This window comes from Mandrillus leucophaeus, unplaced genomic scaffold (assembly GCF_000951045.1).
Source record: "Mandrillus leucophaeus isolate KB7577 unplaced genomic scaffold, Mleu.le_1.0 Scaffold23, whole genome shotgun sequence".
NCBI classification, from domain to species: domain Eukaryota; kingdom Metazoa; phylum Chordata; class Mammalia; order Primates; family Cercopithecidae; genus Mandrillus; species Mandrillus leucophaeus.
Genome location: NW_012102365.1, coordinates 2644564 through 2656839, shown reverse-complemented (window position 1 = coordinate 2656839; position 12276 = coordinate 2644564). Strand labels below are relative to the sequence as shown.

The window sequence follows — 12276 nt, the reverse complement described above, 5'->3', positions numbered from 1 at the left end:
GAGATTCCGTCTCAAAAGAAAAGAAAAGAAAAGAAAAGGAATACAACAAAGAATCAAATGCACCATGAGCTTTGTTTTGTGAATGAAACATAAAACGCAAAAGAAATATGCTGTGGGGGGTCTCGGGTCGTCATTTGTTTTCTGTTTCTGGTTTGTTTTTGGAGAGAGTCTGGTTTTGTCGCCCAGGCTGGAGTGCAGTGGCGCGATCACGGATCACTGCAGGTCCCGGGGCTTCACTTCCCGATTCGGTTGTCCTATTTCAGTTCATTCCTCAGGCGCGGAGGAAATGGTGGAAAGCCCAGTTCTGGGTGATCCCGGGCACTACCCCCGTTACCCGTTACCAGGAAGAAGGTGAGCCTGGCGGGTCACAGCACGAGCGTGCACAGGCCCAGCAGGGCCATCAGCAGCAGCGGGAGCTGGGGCGCGGGTGTGGTCCCCAGAGGCATACAGACAGGTGGTGTAGGCGTCAACGTCCACCTGGCGCATGGCACACACGTGCTGCCTCGTGGCAGACCCCAGCACAGTAGCTGACTGAGTTACAGACGTAGTAGTGCTGTAGTGCGCCCTGGTCGCCGGCGATGCGGTCCAACACTGCCTGCACAGAGTGGGCGCTGGTGTCGGGAACCCAGCAGGCTTTAGTCAGCTGGTACTCGAGCTCCCAGCGCCGCATCCCTGAGCATTCACCTGGCTCAGGTTCATGAAGTAGGTCACCATGTCCTGGAGAAAGGGTTTGGGGTAGGCCGGCTGTGAGCAGCTGTCTGCTTCCATCCCCATCCTGCACCTTGCATTTGCCCCCACGTTCTTTAGAGTAGTGATCATGACCACTAGTAGTTATTGAGCACTTAGCTGTGCACCCAGTGTGCTTGGCAGACATCCTCTGAATTGAATGAGGTAACTGCGCTTATTACCCTGGTTTCACAAATGAGGAAACTGAGGCCTAAAGAGGTTAATTCACTTGGCCAGGGTCATACAGGTATTCATACAGGTATTCATACATACAGGTATTCATACAGGTAGTCATATAGGTATTCATACAGGTAGTCATACAGGTACTCATACAGGTAGTCATACAGGTACTCATACAGGTACTCATACAGGTATTCATACATACAGGTACTCATACAGGTATTCATACATACAGGTACTCATACAGGTCTTCATACAGGTACTCATACAGGTATTCATACAGGTAGTCATACAGGTAGTCATACAGGTAGTCATACAGATATTCATACATACAGGTACTCATACAGGTATTCATACAGTTACTCATACAGGTATTCATACAGGTAGTCATACAGGTACTCATACAGGTAGTCATACAGATATTCATACATACAGGTACTCATACAGGTCTTCATACAGGTACTCATACAGGTATTCATACAGGTAGTCATACAGGTATTCATACAGGTATTCAGTGGTAGCAGGATTGGCCCCCAGGTTGTTTACCCAGGTCCCACCATGCTAGGGTACACGTAGAAGATGCTCAGTAAACATTTACATAATGAATAGACAAAAGCAACATAAAAAGAGCGACATTAAGCATGAGAGAGATCATGAACTATAGACTCCTAGGACCCAGGTGCATGTTCACGGCTAGGCTCTGCGGGGTTCATCAGTCCAACAGGTTCCAGGTACATTTATGAACCTGCTTCAGGCCACTGCAGACGGGGTAAGACGAGCTGCCTGTATGCATGGCCACTCTGTGCCAGGCACATTCCATTATTTCATGGAGTCCTCCTCAAACCCTGTGAGGTTCTGTTACTCCCATTTTACAGGTGAAGCAAGTGAGGCACAGAGGTCAAAAGATCAAAAAGCTGGAGTGGTGGAGTCAGGATTCAAGCTCAGGGCTGACTCCTTCCCTGAGGACAATGTAGGGCCCGTTCGCGGGTGATGGTGGGGGTCCCTCAGCCTGCCATTCCCCTTGCTCAGACCCTCAGAGTGCCCATGTGGACAACGGGCCACTCTTAAAACCCCTCAGACCTCTTCTTAATCTACATTTATTAGAATCAAGGACCTGGGTTAGCTCATCCAGCCGTTGGTTTTAAATGTCCTCTCTCCACTCCCAGATCACATTTCTATCGCCACCTCTTCAAGCTCCAACTTGCCCCTTCCCTGACCACTTTCACTTGATGCCATTCAGCCATCCCAAAGTTAGCAGGTCCAAAACCAGACCTCTGACTCACCCCCCGAAGCCTGATCACCCTGCCACTCTTCTTAATAACCGGCAGCCACAGCCTATCCATTGCGCAGGCCAAAAGCCTTGGAAGCCTCCTGGATTCGTCCCTTTCCCTCACAGCCCACATCCACTCTAGCAAATTCTGCATCCAAAATTCATCCAGGACCTGGCACTTTTTACCACCTCACTGCCTCCACCCTGGCCAAGCCACCATCCTGTCATCCGGGGTTTGTCCTTCCCTCCAAATGGCCTCACTCCTTCCCCACCTGCCCCTATAGCCTGTTCCCTGCACAGCAGACGTGATGATTCCGTAAAATTTTAAGTCACAGGATTTCATTCTTCTGCGCCAAACCCTCCAAATCCAAAGTCCTCATTGATGCCTGCAAGATCGGACCTCCCCTCCCCCTCTCCCCTTGGGCCTCTCCCTGTGGCCACCTGGCTTCCGTGCTCTTCCCCTAACCCACCAAGCACATTCCCACCCCGGCCTTTGACTTGCTCTTCCCTCCACCTCCCTGAGATACCCACATGGCTCACTCCCTCAATACACTCAGAACTCAAATGGCACCTTATGTGGACACTTCCCCTTCCCACCTATTTAACACAGTACACACCTCCCATAGCCATCACTCTGTCACCTCACTGTTTTGATTTTCTCCTTAGCCCTTCTCTCAGTACTAGAATTAATTCTACATATTTATTGTCCCTCTCTTGTGAGATGTCAGGTCCAGGAGAGGGGTGACTTTTTTTTGTACATTTACATATCTCATGAGATTAGAACAGGGCCTGGCCCATGGCACAGACTTAACGCATTTTGATGGATAAATAAAGGAATACTATTTTTCATCTCAACAACCACAAGCTCATCCCACCAGGTGAGGGATTGCTCAAAGAATTAGGGGCTGGAGCCTTGTCTGTGTATGGAAAAGGTGGACAATGGGCTTGAAGTCAGACTGTGGAAAGCCTTGAGTACTAGGCCAAGGAGACACAACTTTATCTTGAAGGCACTGGGGAGCCACTGAAGGTTTTTGAGCAGGGCAGAGACAAGATGAAAGTGGTGCTATAGGAGATTAGTTTCTTCTCTCTTGTGTAGCAGATGGACCACAGCAGGGCAGGGCCAGAGGCACGGAGACCAGGTATGAGGCTGTGCCAGTCATCCAGGGGAAAAGGAGACTTGGGGAAGCACTGCCCTGACTTGGTGGCAGGTGTCTCCAGGGTTCTGATCCTGAGCTGCTAGAGAAGGGTGGAAGGAGATCGACCTTCCTGGGGCTCAGTGGTCAGGGGAGGGTGGATAAGCTGAGCGTTAGGGGAGGTGGTGATGCATTTAAGCCCCTGCCACCCTCCTCCTCTGGCCTCCACAGGACTCCTGACCTTCAGGCTCAGTGTGGCTCGGTCATATTCGAACACCCGGATGGCTGGATTGTTGGCCCCATTGATCACTCCGGGTAATGTGGTTTTCCATGGGGTGACTCCAGGTGTGATGAACATGGCGCTTATGGGGGCACCTGTCAGGAAAGAGCAGCAGGACAGAGAGGGTCTGGGGAGAGAAGGAGGGACGGAGCTGGCAGTTGCCCTCCAGGTTGAATACCTGCGTCATCATAGAGCATCTGAAAGCTGTCAGTGTGGTGGTGCCTGAAGAACTGCCCTGCTATGACGCAACCATGCTTCCGGACCACCTTCAGGTATTTTTCGTTGAAGCCCTCCTGGGACCATGCCTTGTTTTGTGTCTTCTCAAAGAACCCTGGGGGCACGTTGCCAACAATGTACACCTACAAGGGAGGGGTTCGCAGAAGAGGCTCACAGATACCCTCTCCAGACCCTCATTTCTACTTCTCAAAACCTGCAAATTGCCCCCAAAGACAGGTAGATGGGCCCAAATGTATCTCCTCCCTGAAAGCCTCCCGGATTCCATCTACCAGGCAGACTCAGGCATTCTCCCTGTGCCCTGCAATGAATGCACCACATACCTTCCCACCTCCGTGCCTGCCACCTGGAGTACCCTTCTCCTTTTCACTTCTGTAAATCCTCCCCATACTTCAAAACCTAACTCAAAGAGCACCTCCTCAATGAAGCCTTCCTAATCCTTCCAAGACTACTCTTCTCTTGGAGAGCTTGAACACTGCAACGAAACCATTCTTGCATGGTTGTGTTCATATGCTACACGGTAATGTGCATTCGTTTCTTACATTCCTTGAGTCACTCAGCTGACACCACCTGGGCACTTGGCCACCATGGCAGGAGTTAGAACAGGGGACAGGGTTGACTCTATGGGTTTTGGAGTCAGACTGCAGTTTAGACACCAGCTGTGTGTCACCTCTCTGAGCTGTGTTTTCTCATCCAGAATAATACCTAGCTGGTGGGGTTTTGAGAATGATGGACTCGTTACTGAGCCAGGGTTTCCATAGTTCTGCTACCTGAGATCATCTGTATAATGTCCTAAACAACGTGCCCAATGTTGACATAGCTCGTGCTCATGGGCACCAGCTGTGAGATCCTCTTGGGATAGGCTAGTCAGTGCGAGGACTTGGGCAAATGGGACACTGAGCCAGTTCTTGAGGAGTTGTCAGGCCAGCAGACTAGCTGGACACACTCAAGGGCAGGGCATCCCCTGGAGGTCTGGCACACAGTCCTGGCTGCAGCTGCACATGTGGTGGGAGTAGAAACAGCACTGGACTTGGAGTCTGGAAACTGGTCTTCTAGTCTGGGCTTCATCACTTATTATATGACTTGGGACTGTCACCACTCTTTATGAGCCTCAGGGTCCTCATCTGCAGTGGGCTCCGGATCCCAGCACACAGGGCTGTGGTGAGGATGGAGGAAGCCCTCTGCTGGTGCCAGGCTGATGAAGGACCCTCTGGGATGTGGGCATCTTTGGGTGGGTGGGTGAGTTTGCGCCAAGCGGGAGACTTGTGCAGAAAATAACCCTAGATGAGAAAAGAAAGAAGCAGGACCTCTTACCATGTCCCCAGCTTTGGAGGCATTGGTCAGCACATCTTCCAGCCACTGGAACTGCTGGCCAGGGTCCACCATGTCTGCTGTCAGCTCATTGCTGGTAGTACAGATTGGTGTTGAGCACCACAATTTGCCCAGCCCCGCTGGGACCTGGCAGCTTCTCAGAGTAGAAGGCACCTGTCACAGCCAGGGACAATATGAAGGAGGCCCCCACCTCTGGCCAGACGGGCTTCTGCCCCTTCCACTTCACTGTCCCACTTTCTTTTTCCCTTGCATCTTCCCCTCCCATCTTTCCCATGGGTGGGACCTCAATCTGGAAGGTCAGAGGTTCTGGAGCCAGAAGGCCTGGATTGAAATCCTGGCTCTGGAACTCATTCGCTCTGCAACTTGGGAGAGTAACTTCACCTCTCTGTACTTCGGTTTCCTTATCTGTATAGTGAGAATAACAGTGATGTGTGTTTGCCCATCCAGATCCACTGTCCACCCTTCACCGCTCAGCTGTCTTTTCCAAGAGCTGATCTACGTGGATTAAATCAACAGGCCTCTGTGCCACAGGCTTCTGGTTGGCTTTGACCACTGGGGAGTCCCAACAGCAGGAGACCGAGGAAAGGGAAGAGTAGGGTCACAGTCACCTTGGGCTGGCTGTGTTTCTGGACCAGTCATTCTCAACCAGGTGCTTCTGGCCCCAGGGAACACTGGGCAATGTCTGAGACATTTCTGGTTGTCACAACTGGGGGTGTTCCTGAGGGTATCACTCTAGTGGGTGTTTGCAACATTCTGCGACACACGTGGCAGTCCTCTGCGACAGAATCATCCAGCCCATGGTGTCAGTGGTGGCAAGGTTCACACCTGCTAGAAGCGAAACCACTCCTTCCAAGGGCTGTTGTGAAGTGTCTAGGACCAGGCTGAGGGTAATGCCTGGCACACAGTAAAGGCTCAGTAGATATGAACTTAGGAGCATCATGAGTGCCGTGGGGGTTAGAGCAAGGGTTTTGGAGTTTAGAGCAAGGGCTTTGGAGTTAGTTCTGGATTCTGCTCCCAAGACTGCCTTTTCTAAGTTGTATGACCCTGGCTTCCTTATCTGTCAATTGGAGATAAAATCAGTACTTATTTCAAGGGGTTGTTGTGAAGACGAAGATCAGACCCTGGCATACAGTAAGTGCTCCTGATATGAGCAGATGGTGCTGGTACCTTTTTTGAAGAGAGCAATGGACTCGTTACTAAGCCAGGGTTTCCATAGTTCTGCTATCTGATTGTCGATCTTGTTAATCCCAGCTGGGAACTGGTTTTTGGGGTGAAAGTCATGATTTCCCAAAGCAGCATAGACTTTAGTATCTGGGAAGCAAGGGTGAAACATCAAAATATATATGCAAAAGCACTCGGGGGAGTTAATCATTTTCTGTTGGCCACTGGCCAGCAGAGCTCAAGGGGAAGAGCGATAGCACAGATGAGGAAAAGACGCAGATAGGAAACCCACATTTGATAGAATCTGACTGAACTTTGCTTAGGCTTTGGGAGGAAGAGCAGTGGCTGCTTTCATCGCAGTCCCTAAGCCCATTCCCAGCAGGAAGTTTCCTGGTTAGAAGGAAAGCAGCAGATGATGAGAAGGGGAGAACTAGGTCTAAATGATTCCGATCACTGTCAGCCACTTGGTAATTTAGTGTTCCCAATTCCTGGTGATTCCAGATCCATCTTACTGTTAGGGAAAGGGTCTGCTTCACTCTGGGAGGCCTTAGGAGTTTCACTCATCCATGCAGTCAGCAAATGTTTTACTGAGCACCTACTATGAGCCAATGCACAGAGCTGGAAACCAGGCTTCCAGCCCCAGACGTCCTGCCATTCGATAGGGTTGACAGGTATTGAGTAGAGGTGTAAGGGATGTCACAAAAAGGGAATGGCCACTTGCTATGGGAGTAACAACAGAGGGTAGGAGTGGGTTTGGGGAGGCCTCCCTGAGGAAGGGGCCTGTGAATGAGGCCTGGAGGTATAGGGAAACCCATTAGACTCATTTCCTCCACATGAACAGCCTCATTTCTGTTTTTATTTTATGCTCAGTGTCTGGTACCTAATCGGTGTTCAATAAATATTTGACACTCAACAAAAACAACTCTTGGACTCAGAACAGGGCCGGGCCCTTATATGAGCTTGGTCTATCACAGGGAGTGACCTGGAACAAATGAGGGAGGCTGGAGTCTCCCATTCCGGTTGGGAAATATCTCTAACACACCCTTTGCCTGGTACAGCCTACAAGACCTGGAAATGCTGAGAACTCTGCCAAAGTAGGAGGTTGTGAAATGCATCACTGTAACTGCCTGGAAAAACCTCACCTCTCTAAAGTAAATGCCAGCAGCCATTAAGAATCCATTTAAGAAAAAAAAAAAATCCCTGAATCCCAAGGGCATTTGAGAAGGGAGGGACTCACTCCTGTGTTTTCACTGCTTCTGTGTGCCCAGCTCCTCGCAAACATAAGCTCCACGGGGGTGCGACCTGGTGTCTTGTTCATTGCCACGTCTTCTACTCCTGGAATGGTGTCTCTACCATAGTCGATGCTCAATAACTACTAGTTGATTGACTAAATGAGTGAATGAATTACCTTATTTAATCCTCATAACAACCCTATGGACAGGTACCATGACTTTCCTTTTTCACAGGCAGCAGACTGAGTCTTTATGAGATTACCCAGCTAAACTATAGCAGAGCTAGAACTGGGCCCTACATGACAGGGTCTTGCTTTGCCACCCAGGCGGCAGTGCAGTGGCACAATCATAGCTCACTGTAACCTCAAATTCCTGGGCTCAAGTGATCCTCCTGCCTCAGCCTCCCAAGTAGCTAAGAGTATAGATACACACCACCATACATGGCTATTTTTTTTTTATTTTTTGTAGAAGCAGGGTCTTACTATGTTGCCTAGGCCAGTCTCAAACTCCTGACCTCAAGCAATCCTCCAGCCTTAGCTTCTCAAAGTGCTGGGTTTGCAGGCATATGATCACTGCACCTGGCCCAGGGCCCTGGATTTGTTTGCTTTGCATGCCTGTGTTGTCAACCACTTGGCTGTGCTGATGAGCGGGGACCAGTGTTCACGGCCGACTCACACAGCAGGAAGAACACATGATGTGGAACCCTGAATCTCGAGTTTCAGTCCCTTCCTCTTCTGAGGCCACTTCCTCGACCTCTCTGTACTTCGGTTTAATTATCTATAAAATGGGAGCGTTCTGCTTGGCTTGTGTTTTTAGAATTGTCAGTTAGATAACGCCTTCATTTCATCCCTTCCCATTTGTTCTCATAGCACCATCTCTAAAAGTGAGGTGTGGCCATGAGAAAGTGCTGTGTCAGATTATAATTGGTAGCTGTTTTTTCTTAGTTATACAAAATGATGCATCTTTCAGTCAACGGCATCTTGGATATTAGGAAAGTCAATAAATGGGCAAGTGTGGTAGAAACTACAAAACCTTATAATTTACATTTGTGTGTTAAATCATAGTCAATAGGCCAGGCATGGTGGCTCATGCCTGTAATCCCTACACTTTGGGAGGTTGAGGGAGAGAATTACTTGAGCCCAGGAGTTCAAGACCAGCCTACACAACACAGTAAGACCTCTATCTCTACAAAAATTGAAAACAGGCCAGGCGCAGTGGCTTACGCCTGTAATCCCAGCACTTTGGGAGGCCAAGGCGTGCGGATCACCTGAGGTCAGGACTTTGAGACCAGCCTGGCCAACACAGTGAAACACCATCTCTACTAAAAATACAAAAATTAGCGGGCCGTGGTGGCGGACGCCTGTAGTCCAGCTACTTGGGAGGCTGAGGCAAGAGAATCACTTGAACCCATGGGGGTGGAGGTTGCAGTGAGCCAAGATCACACCACTGCACTTTAGCCTGGGTGACAGAGCAAGACTCAGTCTTAAAAAATAAATAAATAAATAAAAATGAAAATAAAAATAATTAGCAGGGAGTGGTGGCGTGTGCCTCTAATCCCAACTACGTAAGAGAGTGAGATGGAAGGATTGCTTGAGCCTGGGAGATGAAGGCAGCAGTGACCCTTGATCGTGCCACTGTACTCCAGGCTGGGTGACAGCAAGACCTTCTCTCAAAAAACAAAACAGTCAGGGAAGCATTTTCTTACCCAATATTTGACTTGTGTTCCAAAAGTCCCATGTGAAGCAAAGGAGAAGTACTCCCAGTTGGATCTGAGTTTGAGTCCCTCCCTAGGAGATGACTAGCTTGGAGCCATAGGTTCCTTTACTATACATTGGGAATAATGGTGCCTGCTGCTGGGGTCGGGGGAATGTCCTGGTTTGACCCTAACTAGTGACCTCTGCTGGAAGACAAAGGAAACCAAGCAGCCTGACTTGGGTTGGGCTGGGTTAGATAAACTGGAAGCATCCAGACATCTCTTTGCCTAGATTGACTTGTGTTGAGGGAAGGAAGCAGCAGGAACAGACAGTAAGGGCAGTGCCCACACCAGGATTTGGACCCCTTAAGTAAATGTGACCTTCACTAGTTTGCTTAATCCTAAGGCTCACCCCCCTCATCAGTAAAACTGAGGTCACAGCACCTCCCCCGAGGCTTATGGTGACAGTGAAGGAGCTAAGGCTTGAAAATTCTTCGAGCCAGCCTGACCCTTCACACTTGACACAGAGTGACTGCTGCTAGTGCTGTTATTTATTTTGATTATTACTCCATATCTGTGTCCTGGGAGCACATGATGAAGATCTGTAGAGGGGGCAGATATACTGGAACCCAAAAAAGGTGGGCTGGGGGCTGTAGGCTGCTTTCTCAGGTGCCCAGTTGGCAGCCTGGCAGCCTGATTTAGCCTCCAGGATGTTGTTTTCGGTGCAGACTGCTTTAAAACATTTGCAAGGGCCATTAGATGGGGCACGCAGACCCTATTCACCCTACACTGTCCTGTAGGGCTGCTGCCTCACTCACCCCCAGTCCCTGCCTGCTCTGCCAGGCTCTGAAGTCCTTGGAAGCAACAGGAAACAGCATCTTGGCTGGAAATTAGCATTTCCCAGAGACCCTGGCAGCCAGGACAGTTTGAGGGTGATGGACGCCAACTCCAGAGCAGGACATGGGCTGTGTGTGAGACTCACACAGGGATGACACCTGTGTGTAACTCTAGACACCTGGAGAAGGGTTCATGGGTCTGGTGACAGGCAGGAGCAGAAGACAGTGAAATGCAGGGCATTTCCTTTGAAAGGATTCTGTGTGTATCCACAGTCCCATGGGCTTGCATGTTGCCTTCCGGCTTGTTAGGAAGGCGAGAAATGGTCACCATGAAGACCTGGCCAACAGCCATCGCTGTCCATGGATGAAGGTCAGCCAGGACACTCGCTGCTGCTGTTGTCCCACTGTGCCAGACAGTGCCTGGAGTTCAGAGAACACTGTGGAGGGACCAATGGCACAGTCTTACCTAGAAAAACCTCTCTGATGAGCTGGGTCAGGCATTCCACAATTTCCAGTACAGCTGCCTCTCCCAGTTTCTCATCGGGCACGTGAGGCATGTCATCACTACGAAACACCACCAAGCCAATTTGGGGCAGGCAACTCAGGAAGGGGCAGAAGAAAAGGAAGGGACAGCTCTGCAGTGAGAGGAAAACCTGTGGACCTGGGCCTCAGATGTCCCCTTGAGGGGGAATGGCCAGGTTAGAGTGGAGTCAGATGGGACAGAGCTGAGAGCTAGGCTTCACCATTTTCCTGCTATGGGTCCTTTGACTGGTTGTTTAACCTCTCTGAGCCTCTATTAACTCATCTGTAATGTTGGGATAATACAGTTCTTGCAGAGTGCTTGTTAGGTATCCATCAAGGAGGAAAATTATATACATAATGTAGTACAGTAAGAGTAGCTGCTAGGTTGTAATTAATATTATTATTTAGAGAGGAAAGCTCTGGAGTTCCAGTCCCATCTGCAAACCCCAAGAGAGCTCAGGGTTGAGAAGACATCTCTGAATTATGTTCCTTTCCCGAAGAGTTCAAAAGAGTTTGAAGCTGGCTTCAGAGTCTAGGGTTCAGATCTTTTCCAGGGCAGGTACTGATTCTGCCCTGGGACCATTGTGCCCCCCATGCCATGAATCTAAATTCTTGGGTCCACCTTAGAAATGCTCGGCAAGGGGAGGAAAACGGTGGTAGTGGGGTGTAGGGATGGGGAGATGTCCAGACAATCAAAATCCTGAGGCCTCTGCTGCCCAGGTACTCCCCCAGTGAAACTAATTAGCATAATAATATTGATACTGCCGATAGAAGCTCACACTGGCTGACTTTCTGCCAGGTACTTTCTGTGTGTTGTTGCCATAGCCACTAATTTTTTCCCCACTATAACACTGCAATGTAAATTCTATTGTTAGATTTTATTGTTTGACAGATAAAGAAACCAAGACACAGAAAAATTAAGAATTGTGCCTATCCTAAATCAAGCACCAGAGACAGCGGAGAAAAAATTTGTGGCTAAGTGTACACCACTAGAAAGTGGTGGGGCCAAGATTTGAACCCAGTCAGCCTGGCCCCAGAGTCCATGCTCACAGCCATTGCCTCCTATCAGTGTCTCTGATACCCACATGAGGGCAGCAAGAGGGGCTGTTTTGCCCTGAAAACTCCCTGGGGACAGGCCAGAAACCCAAAGACAAAGGGACAAAATTTCACATTTTTTATTTCTAGATTGGATAATCTAATTCTGTCTGATAAAAAACACACCAGGTGCATTTTTAATTTTTTTAGGTGCTTTTTTTGTTGAGACGGAGTCTCACTCTGTCACCCAGGGTGGGGTGCAGTGGCGGGATCTTGGCTCACTGCAACCTCCGTCTCCCAGGTTCAAGCGATTCTCCTGCCTCAGCCTCCTGAGTAGTAAAACACACCTAATTTCTAATGGCCATCCTCAAAGGGACTGCAGCTCTCTTAGAAGTCAAATTTCGGCCGGGCGTGGTGGCTCACACCTGTAATCCCAGCACTTTGGGAGGCCAAGGTCGGTGGATCACAAGGTCAGGAGATTGAGACCATCCTGGCTAACACGGTGAAACCCCGTCTCTACTAAAAATACAAAAAAATTAGCTGGGCATGGTGGCGGGTGCCAGTAGTCCCAGCTACTCAGGAGGCTGAGGCAGGAGAATGGCGTGAACCCAGGATGCAGAGCTTGCAGTGAGCCGAGATCGC

At 49.6% G+C, this 12276-nt stretch overlaps 1 protein-coding gene across 1 annotated transcript in view; it reads right to left on the bottom strand.

Annotated features, from left to right (window-relative positions):
* Positions 1-49: 49 nt before the first annotated feature.
* Positions 50-12276, bottom strand: part of SMPDL3B (sphingomyelin phosphodiesterase, acid-like 3B) — a 29018-nt gene continuing 16791 nt past the window's right edge. Inside the window, 10 exon segments of the mRNA XM_011981713.1 lie at positions 50-437; positions 439-502; positions 504-666; positions 669-717; positions 3551-3684; positions 3768-3948; positions 5138-5231; positions 5233-5308; positions 6323-6466; positions 10544-10641. Coding sequence (XP_011837103.1) covers positions 366-437; positions 439-502; positions 504-666; positions 669-717; positions 3551-3684; positions 3768-3948; positions 5138-5231; positions 5233-5308; positions 6323-6466; positions 10544-10641 — 1075 coding nt within the window. The 3' untranslated portion in view covers positions 50-365.